We start from the raw sequence: 22,106 nt of genomic DNA on the forward strand, positions 1-22,106 counted from the left end.
CCTCAACAGAATGGCCGTGTTGAACGCAAGCACAGGCATATCCTGAACGTTGCTCGTGCTTGCTTATTCCAAGCTGGCCTCCCGACGAGTTTTTGGGGCAAGAGCATCCTCACTGCTGCTCACTTAATAAACAGAACTCCCACACGAGTTCTTGATGGGAAATCCCCTTATGAAGTTCTCTATGGCTCACCCCCTTCCTATGCGATGCTCAAAGTGTTTGGTTGCTTATGCTACACTCATCGTCGTCATCGTGATAAAGACAAGTTCGGTGACCGCATCCGCAAGTGTTTGTTTGTCAGCTATCCCTACAGCAAGAAAGCTTGGAATGTATATGATCTTGAAACTAATGAATTCTTTACTAGCAGAGACGTCATCTTTCAGGAAGATGTGTTCCCTGGTCTTCCTCGCGACTCACCTAACCAATATACTACTAAACCTTGAACCTTTCTATGATGACCCTATACTACCTACTCAGTCACTGGTCCCTTCTCCAACTTCGCTTCTTCCCCCACCTATTACTAACAACTCTCCTACGCCTAGTGACACCTCTGCTCCGGTTGATACTACCATTCCCACAGTAGCCACAGAATTAGCATTCTCTCCTACTACCTCTCTTCCTTCTACCTCTATATTACCTAGTGAGTTACCTACACCATCCTCTCCTGCAACCTCCATCGCACCTACTACTCCTGTTCTTCCTTCTTCTCCGACTACACTTGCTGACCCAGAGCCCCACGAACCTGTCTCTCCAGGTCTCCATGAACTCTTAGGTCGCGGACATCGTGAACGACAACCTTCTGTGTTACTTAAGAACTACGTCACCTACTCTGCAACCAAAAATTATACACCTCTCTCTGCTACTTCCAACTCTACTCAGTGCGCCTCGTCCACGGTTCCAGGTAAAACTCCCTACCCTATTGCCAATTACATATCTGATTCTACTTACTCTCCAAGCCACAAAGCTTTCTTAGCAGCTATTACATCAGATTTTGAACCATCATCCTACAAGGAAGCTGTTCGAGATAAACTATGGCGAGACTCTATGACTGATGAACATGATGCGCATGTTCTCAATGGCACTTGGGAGGTGACAAAACTTCCACCTGGAAAGAAACTTATCTCGTGTCAATGGCTATACAAATATAAGTATGATGCTGCTGGTAAGCGCACAAGACGTAAGTCCCGACTGGTGGCGTGTGGTAATCGACAGAGAGAGGGCATTGATTACAAGGACACTTTCGCGCCAGTCACTAAACAAGCATCAGTTCGTCTACTACTTGAGCTATCTGCAATCCATAACTGGGAAGTTGACCAAATGGATGTCCATAACGCCTTTCTACACGGTGACTTGGAAGAGGAGGTTTACATGCGACTACCTCAGGGTTTTGAACATCCTGATCCTACGATGGTTGCTCGTCTCAGAAAATCTATTTATGGCCTTAAAAGGCCCCTCGTTGCTGGTTCTCTAAACTCAGCAAAGCCTTGAAAGCATATGGTTTTCTTCAAAGTCGGGCAGACTACTCTCACTTCTCTTACACCCGTGGTTCTGTTTTGATTCATATTCTCACCTATGTTGACGACTTTATACTTGCCAGCAATGATCTCTCTACACTCCAGAAGTTCAAGAACTACTTAGGGCAATGCTTTCATATGAAAGATCTTGGCAAGCTCAAATATTTCCTAGGCATTGAAGTTGCTCGTAGTAAAGAAGGCATCTTCTTGTCTCAACCCAAGTACTCGCTCGACATCATTGCAGAGACTTGATTATTAGGCGCCAAACCGTCCTCCATCCCCATCGAGCCTAATCACAAGCTTGCGCTTGATGACAGCCCTCTACTTCTTGAGCCACAGTCGTATAGACACCTGGTAGGACGCCTTATCTACCTTACTTTCACGAGACCGGAGCTTTCCTATGCAATACATATACTCACTCAGTTCATGAAAGCTCCTCGGCAATGTCACTTTGATGCTGCACTTCGGGTTGTGCGATATCTCAAAGGGGCTCCGTCTCAAGGAATCCTTCTTCGGTCAGATGCCAAACTTCAAATCAATGCGTTCTGCGACTCTGATTGGCAGGCTTGTCCTCTTACTCGGCGAAGTCTAAGTGCTTATGTAGTACTTCTTGGCAATTCTCCTATATCCTGGAAAACAAAGAAACAGAACACGGTGTCAATCTCCTCTGCTGAAACTGAGTATCGCTCCATGGCATATGCTCTTCGCAAACTCAAGTGGCTTAAGCAGCTTCTACGCGCGTTTGGTGTGTCTCATCCTCAACCAATTAAGCTCTTCTGTGACAGCAAATCCGCCATCTACATTGCTGCTAAACCTGTATTTCACGAGCGTAGTAAACATATTGAGAGTGATTGTCATCAAGTGCGTGATGCTGTCCAATCTAAACTCATTTCTACTGAACATATACGGACCTCCGAGCAGCCGGCTGATCTTCTCACTAAGGCTTTACTACCTTCTACATTTCGTTACTTGCTGTTCAAGCTGGGGATTCAAGATATTTCATCTCCAATTTGAGGGGATATAGAGATAATTATGTGTAATATTTTAAGATAATGACCAAGGTCATATGTAGTTATCTATCTCTTTATTCTACGTCAATTAGGTCATTGTACGTTGTATATATACTCTTCCTTATGAATGAATACAAACACGCTTTACAATCATATCAAACTATCACAAATTTGAGAAGTTAGCATATATAATACTAAGCATTCCAGAAAAGCATAGCTAATATGAAATATTATTTTCAATTACGATGAATTCCATGTGTTAAACAGTTTGTTAAATTACTTTATTACAATACTCTGGGTGAAAGTACTGTTGCATGTTACGCAGATACACAATATATATCAATAATATAATTCATAAATATAAAATGTAATACAAAATATTAGTTTTAAGAATAAATAAGAACTATTCATAAAAACATAATTAAACATAATTATTTTATACAGCAACTTAAAAACATAATTAGTTTTAACCTCATAAATCTAATTGTCTTCATTTATTTGACAGAGCCCCAAAAAATACAAACCATATAGTATAAATTATTCTAACATAACTAGAAACACATAAATATAATAGTAATAGATTGTACATCCATAATTTCGTTAGGTTAAATAGTATGCTTCACATATTCTGATGTAAGAAATATTTAATAGTAATCCACAATCATTACTAAAATTAAATACATAATATATACGGAAAAATGCAAAACTTAGTTAGAAACCCATAACATTTTGTTCCTACAATTTCTTTAATACTCAATTAATACATAATTATAAGCAAACAGAAGTTAAATATACAAAAGTAATGTTCCATACTTGGTTTATTTAGTCTTTCGATACAATAACATGTAAAAATTTAACTAATATGTATATTTTTATATAATAAAAATGATATTAAATTTAAACTATAATTATTTTTTAATTTCCATCATGTCTGTAGGACGGACCGACCCTAATTTATTATAATAGGAAAAAATCATAATTTTGTGGGCTTTCGTCCAAGCCTTTCTTTTTATGTTCGCGGTTGCCATTGTGAGCTTCTTACAATTTCATCATATAATCAATTAGGGTTTTTCGTTTTGATGAGCTCCAATTAGGTCAATCGACAATGGAGGTTCTAGAATGTTGTGTGTGACACATCTTCATGAGGGATGATATACCATGGATTTCAACCATTTTCTACCATGGTATAATGATATTTTTAATGTATATATAATATGTTTTCTAGCCTATTAGATATGTTTTCAGATTCATGAGTGTTTCATGATAAAGTGATGCTTTTGGAGCATTTTGGAGCACAAGAGATAATACACCCGAGTTGACCAATCAAGACCATGTCGGAGGTCAACATTCAAAGATGAATCGATCGATACTCACCTAGAGTTGTCGATCGATGTAGCTGTGAAGACCCGCGTACTTGAAGATTATAATCGATCGATACATCTCAAGTGTTGTCGAACGATAGCGAGGACGAAATGGTTCAGCCGACTACTTGACCAAGGCTTCACCAAATTACGAGATTGCCCCTGGCGAGTTTTTAACCTAATAGAAATGCTTAAGTACCCTGCCAAAGTGTTTTGACGGCAAGCGAAGAGGTGTGAAAGAGATAGCTAAAGTTTTACAGTTTTTAGTTTTGTTCTAAGTTCTGAGAGATTGGAGAGAGATCATTGAGAGATTTGTGACTGAACTCCATTTGTTTTCTATTCTCTTTCTAATTCAATTTCTGTACATATCTTGTGTTATAAATTGTTTAGTCATGTCTGAGTAGTCTACTTGTTAGATCTAGGATTTAGCCCCCAAACTATATTTGCTAAGTTGTGATATTCATCAAATGGATTGTACTCTATGCTTGTTCTAGAATAGCTAACTAGAACATAGATCACTAGGACGTTTTAGATCTTTAATTATCTGTTTGAACTAACTTGTCTCCCGTTGAGAAGAGCGAGAGCCCTCCTTGAGACTTAGTGTTCATTATTGGCTCGCGTAGGCATAACTAGAAGCCGTCGATCGATATCCTGACTGTACAATCAATCCGCATTGCGAAAGATGTATCGCTCGATATCCCCATAGGATTAGCGATCGACTCTTTCTCTGTTCAACAGACGACAGTTGGTATCAGAGATCTAGTTAGTTAACCAGTGACACATCACTGATTGTTAAGCGGCTGAGTTCTATAATATCATGCAAACAACTTGTTAGGCATCTATAGACATTACAACACCTGAATAAAAGCCTGATGTCTAACACTCTTCTTTATCTTATAAACAACTTATCACATTGTTAGTAGAGCAACTGTCTTACTTAATTAGGATTGTTATTTTACATTTTCATCATAAAAACCAAATTTCACATAGGATTGATTAATTGATTAGATTTAATTGGTTCCCTAGCTCCTCGTGATTCGATCCCTAAGTACTACAACTAAACCTCTTATTTGAGAGAGTAAGTCACTCTTTAAGATAATTTGAGTGGTATCAAATTTGGCGCCGTTGTCAGGGAGCTTTGATCGCCATTAGATTTAATTTTATCAATTTTAGGTTTTCTTTTTTTTTACCCCCTTTCTAATCAATTTTTTTTTCTTGTCTTTTCAGGTACATGTCCAGCAGTACCAGAAGCAATAAGGAAAATCAACTACTATTCTCAGAGGATCCTGCACACTTGGAACGTTCAATCCGCAAAGACCTACGCTCTGCATCGATCGACAGAACCGTCACACCGTCGACTGATATTCACATTCAACCGTCGACCGATACTCAGACACCACCGTCGACCGATACACTTCACTGCTCTACATCGCTCGACACTACACACTACATCGATCGATCCTAATCCGCGAGGCATGGTTGCGATTGTTATTCTCACGCAGGGCGAGAATGGAAACCTGTATGACCAGGATGGTCATCTGCGTAATGCAACAGGTCAGAAGCTAGATGCATAGGGAAATGTAATCCCTGAGCCAAAAGCTTAGGCTACAGAAGCAGCTCAAACACGATCGTTGGCAGACTACAATCGTCCTGATGAGTACTACACAACCAGATCAGCTATTCGACTTCCAGAGATTCAGAAGCCGAACTTCGAGCTCAAGCCTCAGTACTACTCACTCGTGTCACAGATACCCTACGCTGGGTTACCACACGAGCATCCTATGGACCATCTAGAGAGGTTCGAGGATCTTATAGATGTTATTCGCATGGATGGAGTCTCTGAGTACTACCTACTTTGCAAGCTTTTCAAATACTCACTCATTGGAGAAGCTTTACAATGGCTTAAGCAGCTACCTACAGGATCACTGTCATCCTGGGCCGACATCAAAAATGCCTTCATGCGTAATTTCTTTGATGAGGCACGCACTAAAGACTTAAGGAGCAAAATCGCCACTTTCGCGCTGAAGTCGGGTGAGACTTTTAAAGACGCGTGGATCAGATTTAAGTTTTTTCAGCGAGACTGTCCACACCATGGATTCAATGAAGTGCAGTTGCTAAGCACTTTTTACGGAGGTATTGCCTTGAGGTATCAGATGGCTCTTGATACAGCAATTGAAGAGAACTTCAACACCAGGAATCCAATATAGGCTGTGAGACTTATTGAGAACCTAGCTAATAGCAGCAGCACCAAGAACACTGACTCTGATAAGAAGAAGTCTGTTGCAGCCATTGGGGAGGAACAGATGAGTGAAGTCAGAGCTAAGTTAGAAGCTATTCATGAGCTTCTGAGGAAGCAAGTCTGCTCAGGTGAGGAAGGAGAAACTAAAGATGATAATACAGAAGAAGATGTGAACTACATTGGAAGTACTGGATTTCAGAGGTTTGGAAACCAGAATGGCAACATGAACTTTTTTGGCAATGGTCATAAGAGTAATTACAACCAGAGTTCACAGTATCAGAAACCCTTCAACAGCAACAACAAAAAAAATTATGGGAATTCATCTTACCAGTACCCACCACCACCCACCCAGGAGAGTAAGATTGAAGCCATGATTGACGGAGTTCTTGAAGGACAGCAAAAGCTTACAGTGGACTTCAATGGAAAGATTGACTCTGTCTACAACAATCTGAACACAAGGATATATACCATTTGTACTCAGGTATGGAAGCTTGAGATGAAAATTGTTCAGACTGAAGACTCTATCAAGAGAACTGGAGAATCTAAGGAAATAGGAGAAGGAAGCATGAAACACCACGTCATCATAGATAACGATTTCTGGCAAATGGTGAAGCAAGAAAAGCTCCAAGAGGGAGACTTCGAAGTGGAAAGCTCACTAAGTTTTGGTGGATCGCAATGGTGTCGATCGACACCAGATTGTTCAAATCGATCGACACGATCGATTTCATTTCCAGATACGACTGCGGATTGCAACGCAGTAAGGATTTTGACACATGCTGAATTCACGGCTTCGCATCCACACCCACCCACCGTTACCTACGAAAACATCGATCGACAAGACGAACAACCCATCGATCGACATAGTGATGAGACATGCATCGATCGACCCTTTTTCCATCTATCGATCGACACGCACCTCTCACATACCGAGTGCAGTTACCATCAATTGACATCAACCGAATCAATGCACTCCGACCACCACCTAAACCATCAGCTGACCCTGCAGAGACTAGTAGTAACCCTTCAGACACTACACCAGAATCAGAGGGAACTGAAGGAAGAAGGTTAAGGAAGAGGAAGGAGAAAATTCCTAAGAACCTTAAGAGGGAAGCTAATGAGAAGGAGATGGATGGTTTTACTAAGAGAGTTCTTAGAATCACACTGGAAAAACCCTTTGAGGAGGTTTACTTCACAAGCAGATTGTGGATGTTCTTCAGAGAAACAAGGGAGACTGAGAATGACATTAGAAGAATGTTTAACACAGTCAGAGAAAACATGAGGCAGAGGATCACATTGAAGAAGAAGAGTGATCGTGGGAAATTTGCAATACCATATATGGCAAAAGGTATTGAGTTTCCTCATTCACTATGCGACACTGGTTCTTCAGTCAGTATCTTACCAAAGATTATGGCAGACCAGTTGGGTCTGAAAGTAGAGCCTTCACAAGAAATCTTCACATTTGTGGATTACACTCAGAAGAATTCTGGAGGCTTGATGAGAGACCTAGAAGTACAGATTGGTAATGCCAAAATCAAAAGCCAAAAATCGTGGAGCAAGAAGATGATTTTGGTATCATTGCAGTTTGTCATTGTGAAGTAGAGTACGAAACAGAGTACTCGGGATCGATCGACGGCCTCACCACATCGACACCAATCTTGTCAAATCGATCGACAGAGACACACCAGATAATGATCCTGCTTTACCAGATCATTGTTATCCGAATTTGGCTTTCCAACCCAACATCAAACAAGATGATTACTCAGTAAGGAGTTGGGCATACAGCGGATATTTTGCAGTAGATACATCTATATATTCCCACAATGGAGATCACACAAAGGAATATGATGAATATTTTTGGGAAGAAAGAGCTTAGGAATACTACATGGAGAATGATAGGTTTACAAATCGTTTCCCAAGAACAACTTGCTCAAGATCGATCGACATCCACTGCCCATCATCGATCGATTATCTACCTCATCCAGCTAAACGACCACGTCCATCGATCAACATCGCAAGTATCACATCGATCGATATTAAGTCAGCCGACTTAAGGAAAAATATCGGAATTTCACCGATTAGGGCAACAGATAGGTATATAATGTTGTCAACACCCACCACAAAATTTCAAACAGCAACACACATACCCTGCAGCCTCCAGCAACTGAAAACATCAACATGGAGACCTGCAACAACAAAAGCAATCGATCTAACCATGCAGTCAAACGATCATCATCGATCGCCATCACTACTGCACCATCAATCGATTCTCTAACCTTACCTCAATCTCGTTTTCAAACTTCTAGAGATATCAGGAATGTTTCGCTAACACCTTATGAATTTGGTATTTACAGGGATATAGATGGCTTTGCAAGAGCTATGGATGGAAGGATTCTACACATATCCAGAGAGGACATAGCAGACATCCTTCAAGTTGCCAATGGACCAGATAACCTGTTCACTCAGCAACGTGGCCATCCAGATAACCTAGCCCACGTCCCAGACAACCATCACGTTACCAAGACAGTGGATACAGTTCCTCCATGTTTTTATCCAAACAGAAACTCGCCATCGATAGATATCGTTTCATCACCATCGATCGACATCAAGTCGAACAAATCGATCGACGACGCAACAGCCGGATCGATCGACAAACGTATTGAGTTTGGACGACGTGCCTATGATACCAATGGATCCCGAAATTTCAGATGGGAAGAGAGTGACGAATTTGGTGTCTACAGAGATGAATTTGGACATGCTAGGGGAGTTGATGGTGATATCATCCCTGTCACTAGGCATGGGCATTCGGGGTCCCAATCGGGTTTCGGTTTTATCCAATCGGGTTTCGGTTGTTCGGGTTTATCAAAATCAGCCCCATTCGGATTATTTAAAAATTTGGTTAGGGACCGGTTCGGGTTCTATCGGGTTCGGGTCGGGGTTAGTAAATCTTCTAAGAACCGGTACAACCCAATGTATTCGGGTTTGGGTCCCAATCGGGTCTTCGGTTTAAAAATATCTAATTTTTACCTACTTTGTAACCAAAACATAAGAAAATTCAGTTCTTCGGGTTTGAGATACCTAATTTGTAATTTTTTGTAACCAAAACATAAGTAAAATCGATTTAAAAATAAAAAATGAATATCAACCGTGATCATTCAAAATCAAACAAAAAGGAAACATATTTATTGATAAAAAGAAAACCAAATAAACGAAAGCAGAAAACGAAAACCAAGTTCTCATGAAATGATAAATATTTTTTAGTGAAAACAAAATCTAAATCTAAATATTTGAAGATCCAATAGCCACATTTAACCATCAATCTTCATGTAATAGTACCACCAACCTTCATGTAATAGATAAGTATTTTAAATATTCAATATATATTAATGTATTTTGAATACATATTAGGAATTGAGATCATATTTGGTACAAGATATTTTTGGGGTTTTAAATGTTTCGGGTTCTATCGGATATCCATTTAGATTCGGGTTCGGTTCAGATAATACCCATAACTCGTAATACCATAAAACAAGATCCATTCGGTTTTTATGTCGGGTTCAGATCGGTTCGGATTCATTTTTATTTGATCGGATTCGGTTCGGATTTTCAGGTTCGGTTTATTTGCCCAGCCCTACCTGTCACCAAAGAGCACATGAGGAAAATCCTGGATAGAACATCTCTATTTCAGAGGAGTTGCTTACGCCTTCCAGAACATGCACGCCCTTACTATGCATACAAACCAGCACCAGTACCCTATAGCAAAGAGGAAATAGATGATACGGTGACTGATATTTGGGGAGTTCAGGAAAATCTGGAAGAAGATATCCGCAGATTGGTGGACGATACCTATCAGCCATTGGATCACAGCTATGATGCTCTCACAGTGATATGGTAGTGCTAAGGATGGAGATTGAGAGCATTAGGAACATGCTTGAGAAGGAAGCTACGCCACTAGCATCGATCGATACAGTACCTACACCATCGATCGATATCGGCCAGACGACATCCAACATCCAACCAGAATGTTCATCACCTAAAATAGATGAATGGGAGATAGCCTACATCAACACACGGATTGAAGACGTCTACAGCCCTCTCAACAACAACGTCGAATGGTTAAGCAAAAGGATTGATCTTCTACAGCAGGATTTGGAAACAATTCGCGAGAAAGGTCAACCTCAGAATCACAACATGACATCGATCGACACACATACATCCCGATCGATCGACATCGAACAACTACCAGCGCAGACTACATACACTGCAACAGAAGTTGATCAAATCAAACAAGAGCTATACGCAGCTATGGATACTATGGAGGAGAGGTTCAACAAGCGATGTGATGACATTGACGATCCTCTCAACGACAGAGTGACCAACCTATGCTTGGCCACTGGTCTACTGAAGAACGAAGTACTCGCTATTCAGAGAATTCTTGAGTATCAATGTCAGCATTCAGCATCGATCGACGCAGCTAACACTGGATCGACCGACAGAGCTCACAGAGAAACGACCGATGCACATATTGTAGCATCGATCGACACCGAGTCTTTGACATACCGAGATCAGTTGATTCATGAAACTATCGACACCTTGCAGCAGGAACTGAAGGAGTTATCAGAATACGCCTACAACACCATCTACAGGAATGAAGGCAACATTGAATTACTTGACAAACGACTGCAGAACATCACAGATGTCACCATCAAGATGGATGAGAAACAGCTCAGAAGCTTCATTTCCACATGGTTCAATAGGAGAAGACACGAAGTTGATACTTGTTGTCCAACAAGTAGAAGTTTCTGCACCAACTAGCTCACACCACCAAAGTCAAGCTAAATGACTATAACAAAGCATTGAGTATGAGGCAACCCACTATTAGGTTTTATTTAAAAGTTTTCTACATTTTTACTATTTATTTTCACATTGGTTTTTGCAGATTTTTAGATCCAAATAGAAAGATGATCCCATCGACCGACACAACAAAGTCGCATCGCTCGACACGACAATACCATCACTAACGATCGACGTATTTCTATACGTATCGATCGACGCCATCGCGGTCAGGTTTAGTCGTTCTTACTTGTTAAATTGAGTACTTATGATTTATGTCTTAACTTCACTCCGGCTGTGTTACACTGGGACAGTGTAATTTAAGTCTGGGGAGAGGTTTACTGATATGTGTTTTTATTTTTATTTTTACTTTAAAAAAAAATCAAATTTTTTTTCACATAAGTACCAAAATAGGGACATTGATCTTGATTTATATTTGATTATCTAACCACTCTCTAGCACCATTCTAGATTTACTGATTACAGATAGTACTAAAGATGCTAAAGTGGATCAACATGTCACCTATACACACTTGCCTAGATTGTTTGAAGGATTCAAATCTGACCTCCAACACTAATACTGACTTTAATTGCTTTTCTTGGGGCTTGGTATACACTGGATCGGAATCCTCCTGCAAGTTTGGAAGGTAAAAAGTTTGTGTGTTTCTGGTTCCCTTCCTTCTCTCTCTTCGGCATCTCAAAGATCTAAGTTTAAGTTATAAAAGATTGATATGAATTCTTGGGAGGCAGAGGGGTAAGAGTGTCTCCTGTGATCCCATTATTCTAAATTTCAGGGATGATCACACATTGTAGAAGCGAGGGATAGGTACATTACCTATGACCCCACTATTCACCTATGACCCCACTATTCACCTACACTTTGCCAAAAATGTATGAGTTACAAATGCAATGTCAATGAGATAGACTAGATGATCTGTGTTGGCATCGAAATCTGTTGAAATTAAAACTAATAAGAGATTCAGAGAAGAGAGATGAGGGGAGAAAGAGATCAGAGAAGACTACATGTGTGTTCAGAAACTTGTTTGAGTTGAATCCATGTGTCCTTTGATCGATACTCCCAAGATAAAGCCTGCACTTTTATTTTATGTTAAGAAATGAGGTTAGTAGAGAGGAATGCCAGATAAGATTTTCTAAGTTATGAACTAGATGAATTTGGTTACTAAGCTAGGATATTGCATAATGAACTTCTGTGATTAGGATGTTTAGATATGAATTGCAAACCCATAGAGTGATGATTTCAATGTTTTGAATCCTTGAGTCCCTACTATTTTCAAACCTTTTCCAGAGACTATTGAGTTTTGCTTGAGGACAAGCAAAAGAGTAAGTCTGGGGAAGTTGATATACCATGGATTTCACCCATTTTCTACCATGGTATAATGATATTTTTAATATATATATATAATATGTTTTCTAGCTTATTTGGTATGTTTTCAGGTTCATGAGTGTTTCATGATAAAGTGATGATTTTGGAGCATTTTGGAGCACAAGAGATAATACACCCGAGTTGACCAATCAAGACCAAGTGGATGTCAACATTCAAAGACGAATCGATCGATACTCATCTAGAGTTGTCGATCGATGTAGCTGTGAAGACCCGCGTACTGGATCGATACATCTCAAGTGTTGTCGATCGATAGCGATGACGAAATAGTTCAGTCGACTAATTGACCAAGGCTTCACCAAATTACGAGATTGTCTGACGAGTTTTTAACCTAATAGAAATGCTTAAATATCATGCCTAAGTGTTTTGATGGCAAGCGGAGAGGTGTGAAAGAGATAGCTAGAGTTTTACAGTTTTCAGTTTTGCTCTCAGTTCTGAGAGATTGGAGAGAGATCATTGAGAGATTTGTGATTGAACTCCATTTTTTTTCTATTCTCTTTCTAATGCAATTTATTTGCCTATCTTGTGTTATGAATTGCTTAGTCATGTCTGAGTAGTCTACTTGTTAGATCTAGGGTTTAATTAGGTTAGAGGGATTAGCCCCAAACTATATCTGCTAAGTTGTAATATTCATCAAATGAATTGTACTCTATGCTTGTTCTAGAATAGCTAACTAGAACATAGATCACTAGGACGTTTTTAGATCTTGAATTATATGTTTGAACTAACTTGTCTTCTGTTGAGAAGAACGAGAGCCCTCCTTGAGACTTAGTGTTCATTATCGGCTCGCGCCTAGGCATAGCTAGATCCGTCGATCGATATCCCGACTGAACAATCGATCGGCTGCGAAAGGTGTATCGCTCGATATCCCCACAGGATTATCGATCGACTCTTTCTCTGGTCAATAGAGGACAGTTGAGATCATAGATCTAGTTAGTTAACCAGTGAGACATCACTGATTGTTAAGCGGCTGAGTTCTATAATATCATGCAAACAACTTGTTAGGCATCTATAGACATTATAATCTCCAACACCTGAATAAAAGTCCTATGTCTATCACATTTTGTTTTATAAACAACGTATCATATTGTTAATAGAGCAACTGTCTTACTCAATTAGGATTGTTATTTTACATTTCCATCATAAAAATCAAACTTCACCTAGAATTGATTAATTGATTAGATTTAATTGGTTTCCTAACTTCTCGTGATTTGATCCCTAAGTATTACAATTAAACCTCTTATTTAAAAGAATAAGTTACTCTTTAGGGTAATTTGAGTGGTATCAAAAGATCTCTGGGTGGAGCAGGGGCGGACGTACACTTGCGTCAACGGGGTCACGTGCCCCCAATTAATTTTTTGTTTCCTTTAACCAATTCTTTGATAAATGACTCAAATCGTATGATAGTGCCCCCAACTAATCGAATTTATATGATACTGCCCCCAGCTATATATCTTCCTAGATCCGCCACTGGGGTGGAGCCCCGTTCGTGTCGTTCAGTCTGCAATTTTTCTCCTCGAACTGTTACGGAAGCATTGATTCAATGTCACTGACGACCTTAACTCTTTAGACCCAGTGCAACCACGATTATTCATTCAATGCATCTACCTCTCTTCAGTGGATCTCCAGCTATAAAAAGGTAAGCTTTTATCCAGTAAAAATCATCCTCACAACTCCTAAGAACACTAGAAAATTCTTTTTCAGTAGAATGGTGAACTCACAGAGTGCGTTTATATACAGAATTTCACAAGCCTTTTATATATATAGATTTTGAGAGAGTGTGTTTGTTGTGTTGTCAAAATCTGGGAATTATCTTATACTAATTGATAGAATGCTTTTCTATAGGGAAGAGATGATGAAATCCATCTTAGAGCTCGCAAATTCTTGATCTTATTCTTTCTGATTGCTCATGTTAAACTGTAAGTGCAAAGATGACACCACAATTAAGTAATGCAGAAGGTAAATCAAGAGAGACAAAATACACAAGCACACCCAATAACTTTATTAGAAATCGCCTTGTAAACCCTATTACAAGTTCTGCTTAATCAGCCTCGCTAGCCTGTTAACACCCTAACAGCTGCTACTGAACAATTCCTAAGCTACCCGCTTATGTCTCTCCACCGTCAAGTACTTCAGCCCCTGCTTCAGCACGACCCAGAACACTTCCAAGCGCTTCTCTCTCTCTATAAGATCAGCCTCTGTGTCTCTGTCTCTCTACAGACGACCACATAGCTATCTTATACTAACTCCACGTTCCCGAAACCCTAGTCTCCAAGGAACCACAATATGGACATCTTCCATATCAATAAGTGCAACTTTCCTTTTCTTGGAATGCACTTATTCTTCTTCCTTTAAGTCATAAACTTGCTCCTCAAGTTTATTCTTTTTTGCCTTTTCTCCAAGATACTCTCTTGCTCTCCAAGTCTGCACGACTCCAGCTCAGCATCTCGACTCCACATGGTCTTCACCACTCACTACGACGTCTGCTTCAGCAACTACGTCAGCGACTACTTCAGGGCGGACATCTTTACATCAACAATCTCCCCCTTTTAGCTTTGTGTGCCTATCAAGCACAACCTTCTTCTGGTTCAACAACCACGTTCCCCACCTGGAAACTTCCACGCCAATTGTGCTTTTCTCCCCCACGAGATGTGCACCACACCATGCTTTTCTCCCCCATAAGACAAGCATCATCTACTTCAGGACGTCCATCACTATGCTCTTCTCCCCCATGAGATATGCACTCCTTGGACCAGAACGTCACTATTCTCCCCCTGCTTGATTGCATACTAAGCTAAAACAGATGCTTAGATGTCAAGCCTTACAGACACACCCGTCTGCTACTCCATGCGTAATCATGATACAGCCTCTGCTGCAGCGGAATAGATTACACGTACTGCATCACGATCTGACGCACTTGTCGAGCTACCTCTCGACCCACTTCTGTTGAGGACCAGGCTTCCTTCCTGCGTCGTCTCCTTGACCATGAGCCTCTTCTCAACCACCCCGAGTGCCCTCTGCACTCGTTGTTATAGCCTTGGAGTGATTTCGCTATCACCCTCCTGAAGATCCTCTCGCATCACTTCCTGACGCACTTCGATCTCCTTCCCCTTTGTGCTACGGACAACTCCGTGTCCTAGCTCCAGACTTGATGCTTCTTGATCTTCCTCAAGATCACTCCTACCAGAGCTGCATCCCTCTTCTGATATCTTCTCCTTGATCTCATCAAGTAAGCCACTCTTGGCTACAGACACCTCTTCAACCCTCTTGGGTTTAGTGACCGTCTTGTTCACCCTCTTGGTCATGTTTCTGCTCTTCTCACGAGCAAAACACTCCACCTTCTTGTGTCCAACCTTACCACAGAACTAGCAGCACATCCGATGTTGCTTCTTCTTTGGCCTGACACAGTTACTGATGCACCGATCAGTCTCCTTCCTTGTACCAGCTGCACAACCATGTTTCAGAACCTCCTGTCTGACCTTCATGTTGCTGCACTGACGTACCACTTTCGGCTTGTTACTCACAGCCACGCGCTGTAGTACTTCTTGCCGCACTCCTTGTCGTACGTCCCGACGTACTTCCTGACAAGCTTCTTTGACTCCACTTTTTGATGTGCTCCCATGCACGAAATGTGACAGCCCCTTCTGTTGTACTTCTCCAGTAGCAACTTTCTTCACCTTGCTAACCTTCTGCTCAAGAGACTCATATTTCTCATTCACAGCCGCAAGTTCTTCACGAAGTTCTTCAAGCAGCTCGTTCTGCTTCAGAACCATATCCTCTAATCTCAGATTCTGATCCTTGACCCTCAACCACTTGTTAAGCAGCACGTGATACTCCTCATCATCTGTGCTGAGATCTGAACCAGAAGATTCACTAGATCCCTCCTTGCGTGCACCAAATGCAACAAGGTTCACCTTTCCATCTTCTTCAGACTCTGACTCATCATACGACTGCAATGGACTACCTTTACCCTTCTTTGAGTTTGGACATTCACGCCGTGTGTGTCCAACACCTCTACACTCAGAGCACTTGAGCTCTCTTCGTTGTACCAACGGACAGTTAGCCCTTATATGACCAACTCCTTCACACTCGTAGCACTTGGGATTTCCTCTCCTTATGCCATTCCCACGATCACCTCCCTGGCGACCATATTGTTTCATCTCCTCAGGGTGATTCATCCTCTTTCCAAGATTCCTGACTATCCACCCCAAGGCATCTTCAACCTTCCGAAGTCTATCAACTTCTTTCTCAGCTACAAGGGCTATACTCCCTGGCGTACCTCCTGATGTAGACACCGAGCCACTGCCTGTCTCCATCTCTTCCGCCTTTAGCATACCCACAACCTTGTCAAACTTGAGCTCATCCGTGTTTGCAGTCATATTTAGGACCGCCTTCTGAGCTCCAAACCTTGCTGGAAGACAGCGTAGCAACTTCTTCACCAGCTTATTCTCCTTGTACTTCTTTCCAAGTACACATGCTTCATGCGCCATAGCACTGAGTTTGGCACTGAAGCTTGCCACCGTATCCGCATCTGACCACTTCAGATTCTCAAACTGCGACCCAAGATGATCCAAACGTGTCCTCTTGACACTGTCATCTCCTTCAAACGAATTCAGCAGGATCTCCCATGCCTCTTTAGCTGTAGTACTCCCCTGAATCAGCTGGAACTGCTCTACTTCAACAGCTCCGAAAATCGTCGAAAGCGCCTTTGCATTAAATTTTGATGCATTGCGCTCTGCCTCTGACCAATCCTCCTTTGGCTTAGGCTTCTTCCCATCTGCTGTGACTATGGTAGGCTCCTCCCAACCAGTCTCCACAGCTGTCCACGCATCTTCATTGATTCCTCGAATCAACTGCTTCATGCGAGCCTTCCAATGACCATACTGGTCCGCCTTCAACACGATTGCCTTCTGCACAGAAATAACCGTGTCCATCTTCACCTTGATCTACTCGAAACTAAGTCGTTAACTCTATCGAGCCCCGCTCTGATACCACTTGTAAGTGCAAAGATGACACCACAATTAAGTAATGCAGAAGGTAAATCAAGAGAGACAAAATACACAAGCACACCCAATAACTTTATTAGAAATCGCCTTGTAAACCCTATTACAAGTTCTGCTTAATCAGCCTCGCTAGCCTGTTAACACCCTAACAGCTGCTACTGAACAATTCCTAAGCTACCCGCTTATGTCTCTCCACCGTCAAGTACTTCAGCCCCTGCTTCAGCACGACCCAGAACACTTCCAAGCGCTTCTCTCTCTCTATAAGATCAGCCTCTGTGTCTCTGTCTCTCTACAGACGACCACATAGTTATCTTATACTAACTCCACGTTCCCAAAACCCTAGTCTCCAAGGAACCACAATATGGACATCTTCCATATCAATAAGTGCAACTTTCCTTTTCTTGGAATGCACTTATTCCTCTTCCTTTAAGTCATAAACTTGCTCCTCAAGTTTATTCCTTTTTGCCTTTTCTCCAAGATACTATCTTGCTCTCCAAGTCTGCACGACTCCAGCTCAGCATCTCGACTCCACATGGTCTTCACCACTCACTACGACGTCTGCTTCAGCAACTACGTCAGCGACTACTTCAGGGCGGACATCTTTACATCAACATAAACTATTGCTCCGGCAATTATGTAGTTGTCTTTGATTCCCTTGACGGTTCCTCAAACATAGACGCTGCAGTTTCCAGTTGTTCCATCTTCGGTATCTAGAGCCTAGTGACGTGTGTATCATTGATGAAATATCCGCTGTAATTAAAAGGCTCGCCCTTTCACTTTTGAAAGATACAAAATGTACATAATGTTGTTGATGTTTGGCTATGTGTTGCTTGCAGCTTGGGTCAGAAGAACAAAGATGTATAGTTAATGTGTGTCATCTTCGTTCTTACGCTAGGCAAAGTTTGGGTGTCACTAAAACAAAGTTTGTGTGTCATGAGACCATTTTCTTTGGGATAGTTTACAAATACATCAGAATGTTACGCTTTACATTGGAAGACAAGAAGATTACAAAAGCGGTTCCATTTTAAACATTTTGTAAGGATGTTTATCTAAGTAGAATTGAAATTCTTCAAAATTGTAGCTGATGGTTCCTCTGCAGTTGACATAATGTCATAATTTCAGCGAATGAGTTTGAAGAATACTGTGAACATCTTGCTACTGGGGACTGTTGTTCTTTTTCAAATAACTGATTCCAAATACATATATCCTTGCTGTTTCTCATCATTCGTTTTGTAAAATGCAAGTTGAAATTGTTTAAAAATAATTTTATGATTTATAAATAATTAAAGTAAAATAAGAATATAAATATAAGAAAATAAATTATTAAGGTCATGTGATAATATACATTAAGATGTTAATATATATTATATTTAATAAAATCAGAGTTAAATCATATTTTAAAAATTAACCAGTGTCGTTTGTTTTGCAAATCATAACTATTTATTTCAAACAACATGATATACTTGGATTTTAAATATAATAACATATAAAATTTGTAAACAAACAAGTACTATTAATTAGTAAAAGTTTGTATTAGGTTTTCATGTTTCTTGTCTAATTAAAAAAATACCTTTTGTTAAAATTAAATTTCCCCTAAAAATTATCATATTATAAGAAATACAAAATAAAATATTTCTGGATTCAAGAAATAAAAAAATGTAAAAGAAGAATGATTCATGTTTTTCATGTTAAATAAAATAAATAAGAGTGAAATTTGGACAAATATAGAAAATAAAATAAGATAATCACAAAAAGATAATCTCATTCTGATAAAATTATTTTAATGGTGAAACAAGTATATCATTTATAAATAGTAAAAAAAAAAAATCAAAGCTATTGTAAAAAGTAGTGAAAGCTAATGTTACTTATAATCAAAAGTAAATTAAAAATTTATAGATATGAAAAAAGATATTTGTCAAGAGTTTAACAAAAGCTACAATATAAAATAACTGGATAAAAAACAAAGTAAAAAAAAGTGAAACTAGATCAATTATATTTAAACAAACAATCTTAAGAAATCTACATGACAAAGAAAAATATAGTCTTATTTAAATAATTTCAGCAATTTTATTAGTTATAAAAATTGATCAACTCCGACGAAACTGAAAAGAAATCTTCTTATAACAAATAAGTTCAATGAAAAATGATAAAATTAAAAAAAAAAAGTAAAGATCATGTAACAAAAATAAAAACTCTTTAAACTAAAAATAAATGTTAAACACAAAATAATGATGAAACAAACTTCTGCGTAAGGCTTCCCCTAGTATGTTATAATATGATTTATATATGGTAGAAAGTATCAGTGCCAAAAAAAATATATATATGGTAGAAAGTAATGATAGACTATGGATGCACTTTTCACGAGGTAATATAGTTCAAGGTGTGCAGTTTTTTTTTTTTTTTTTTTTTTTTTTTTTTTTTTTTTTTGATATCTCTGGTGTCTGGGCAGCCACTTTCCCAAATATCCCCCGAAGGGGTCCAGCGCCCCAGCAGTAAGGATGTTAAATCGCTGTGGCCGGGTTTCGAAGCTGGGTGGCGGGCACCCAGCTTATGTTAACAATTCTAAAGACTAATAGCATCTTCAAAAAATATTCTATAACTTCAAATATATAGTTTTCGCTTTCCAAAAAGAAAATTTAAAGTTTCAAATTTGAAATTTTGAGGAGTATTTGAAATTTCACTACTCAAAATTTCGAATTTGAAGTTTCATCTTTTTATTTGTATTTTGATCTTAGAATTACATATTCTATTTATGATTCTTAAATATTTTTTCATTTCTCATTTTAATCTTTAAAATTCTATATCTCATAAATCTCAGATTAATTTCTAGAAATTTAATTTTTACACATAAAATTAAATAAATTTTTTAAAACAAGCTTTATATTATTTTAAAAGTCAAATTAGATAACAAGAATATTACAAAATAAACCTAATAAATATTAAAAATACACTAATAATCAACAATTTTAGTTCGTAATCTACAAATTAAAAATAAAAAGAGTCATTTTTACTTCGAAATGCACTAATTGATCACATATAGGAGCATTACGGAAATAATTTTATGGAATAGTGATATTTTGCTTGTAGTTTAATATTTAATTGTGTATTTTTATTTCTAGTTTTATATATGTGTTAGTTATTTATAAAAGAATTATGAATTTATGTTACCTATGACAAATATAAAGATCATAATGAAAAATACAAATAATTTTAAAGTTAATTTTGAAATTTTACTTCTGAAAAAGAACACTTTAAAACTTCAAATTAAAAATTTAGGAAACTACAAAATAGAGATTACTTTTAGAGATGCTCTAAGATTAGCCGTAAACAAGACCTAATGATATGACATTAAATATTACAATTAATTCCAAATGTCCATTCTACAATAAGGGCAATACACGTTGGTATCTAGCCAAGGCAATAAACATATGGAGTGAAACTTATGGGTGCATGGTAGGTGGACCAATGTCTCACCCGTCTTGAACTGGTCTAGACATATAGCACACTCTTGTTGCTCCTTTACTCGCCACCCGAACCATTTGACAAGCCTTCTCCGGCTCTTCTTTAACCCAACTACCTCTGTCGGTAAATCCTTGAGAGATTTACCTTTCCCTTGCTCCAATTTATTCACTTTGTCTTTGTCATTTTGCCTGAACTTAAAAATTCAAAGCAAAATTCGGACAAGTAAATGTCAAATTTGGTAATCTTAACATTAAAGTGAAAGCCCTTGCTAAAATACGCCTATCCCAGAAAAAGTCGCTAAAAGGATAAAATAATTGTCCGACAAAAGGCAATCTCACAATTATATGCTCATGTGATACCACATGTTAGAAAGATAATAGTACATCAGCATGCGTCATTATCATGGAATTAAAGCAAAATGCTTGAGCTGGTTCAGTGGATTTTAAGGTGAATTAGGACTTGGTTTGCTATCATACACTTGTTTAAACAAACCAAACCTTCTTCGCGGGTTTCTCAGCCGCTCGTCCAATCTATCTTTCGCCTCTTTGGCTGCTCCTACAAGCTTCTCATGGTTATCAACACCGTAAGATTTGTTCCTAATATTTCTCTCCTATAATTTTATAAATTTTTTAAAAGTTACAATCTTTCCCAAGAAAATGTTTGAACGTTTCTTTTATTTAGACGTTTCATTACCGAGAAGGAGACATAGGCTTGGTGACTCTCGTGATTGGTAGTGTAGAGAGAGAAGGATGGTCGGCGAGTCCATACGTGTCCCGTTGCTGCAGCCACAGAAGCCGTGTTGGATAAGTCAATCGGTGGAGCACCGCCGTGGAAGCGCCGCCTCCTCGCGCACTCAACTCCTGGAAGCATACCAGCCATAGCTTTTATTCTTGTTATGTTTTGGCTTTTGCTTAGAGGAAGGGAGAGAGAGATAAATGACCGGCAGCCACAGAGGTTTATACATCACTAATAATTGAGAGCAATACTATATAAGGATGGAAAAATATAGAGATGGGTTAGTTAGGTATATACTAAAAGTTTGTCAAAAGTTCAAAAAAAGAATCTAAAAGTTAGTTTTAAATTAGATAATAGTTTCTTATTTAACGTTTAAATTTCTTTTTTTTGCCTATCTTTTCCATCTTCACTAAAACCTTTTGACAACAACTAAACTTTTTACATCTTACCAGTACGGACTTTAGTAAATATAAGAACATTATATTTCTTTTGTTTCAAATTAATAATACTAAGTTTACAAAAAATAATAATAATACTTTTAAGATTTTTGTAC

General features: G+C 38.9%; 1 protein-coding gene across 3 annotated transcripts; it reads right to left on the reverse strand.

Annotated features, from left to right (window-relative positions):
• Positions 1–20,600: 20,600 nt before the first annotated feature.
• On the reverse strand, positions 20,601–21,846 carry LOC108830095 (probable E3 ubiquitin-protein ligase RHY1A). 3 transcript variants are annotated; one of them, XM_018603700.2, is made up of 3 exons: positions 21,512–21,832; positions 21,316–21,428; positions 20,601–21,006 (listed from the first exon to the last, which is right to left on the reverse strand). In XM_018603700.2, the coding sequence occupies exons 1-3, from the start codon at positions 21,695–21,697 to the stop codon at positions 20,718–20,720; spliced, it is 588 nt and encodes a 195-aa protein (XP_018459202.1). In that variant the 5' UTR covers positions 21,698–21,832; the 3' UTR covers positions 20,601–20,717. The 3 variants fall into 3 exon arrangements, with proteins under 3 accessions (XP_018459202.1, XP_018459204.1, XP_018459203.1); XM_018603702.2 differs by having other exon boundaries at positions 20,601–21,011; positions 21,512–21,827; XM_018603701.2 differs by lacking the exon at positions 21,316–21,428 and having other exon boundaries at positions 20,601–21,011; positions 21,512–21,846.
• Positions 21,847–22,106: the final 260 nt, after the last annotated feature.

Source organism: Raphanus sativus, chromosome 6 (assembly GCF_000801105.2).
Source record: "Raphanus sativus cultivar WK10039 chromosome 6, ASM80110v3, whole genome shotgun sequence".
Lineage (NCBI taxonomy): Eukaryota > Viridiplantae > Streptophyta > Magnoliopsida > Brassicales > Brassicaceae > Raphanus > Raphanus sativus.

Excerpts from the sequence above, each read along its gene's own strand:
- LOC108830095 (XM_018603700.2), bottom strand. The coding sequence starts at position 21,697 with ATGGCTGGTATGCTTCCAGGAGTTGAGTGCGCGAGGAGGCGGCGCTTC. Across the intron at positions 21,429-21,511 it reads AAGCCTATGTCTCCTTCTCG|GAGAGAAATATTAGGAACAA; the intron begins GTAATGAAACGT and ends ATAAAATTATAG. Across the intron at positions 21,007-21,315 it reads CTGAGAAACCCGCGAAGAAG|GCAAAATGACAAAGACAAAG; the intron begins GTTTGGTTTGTT and ends TTTTAAGTTCAG.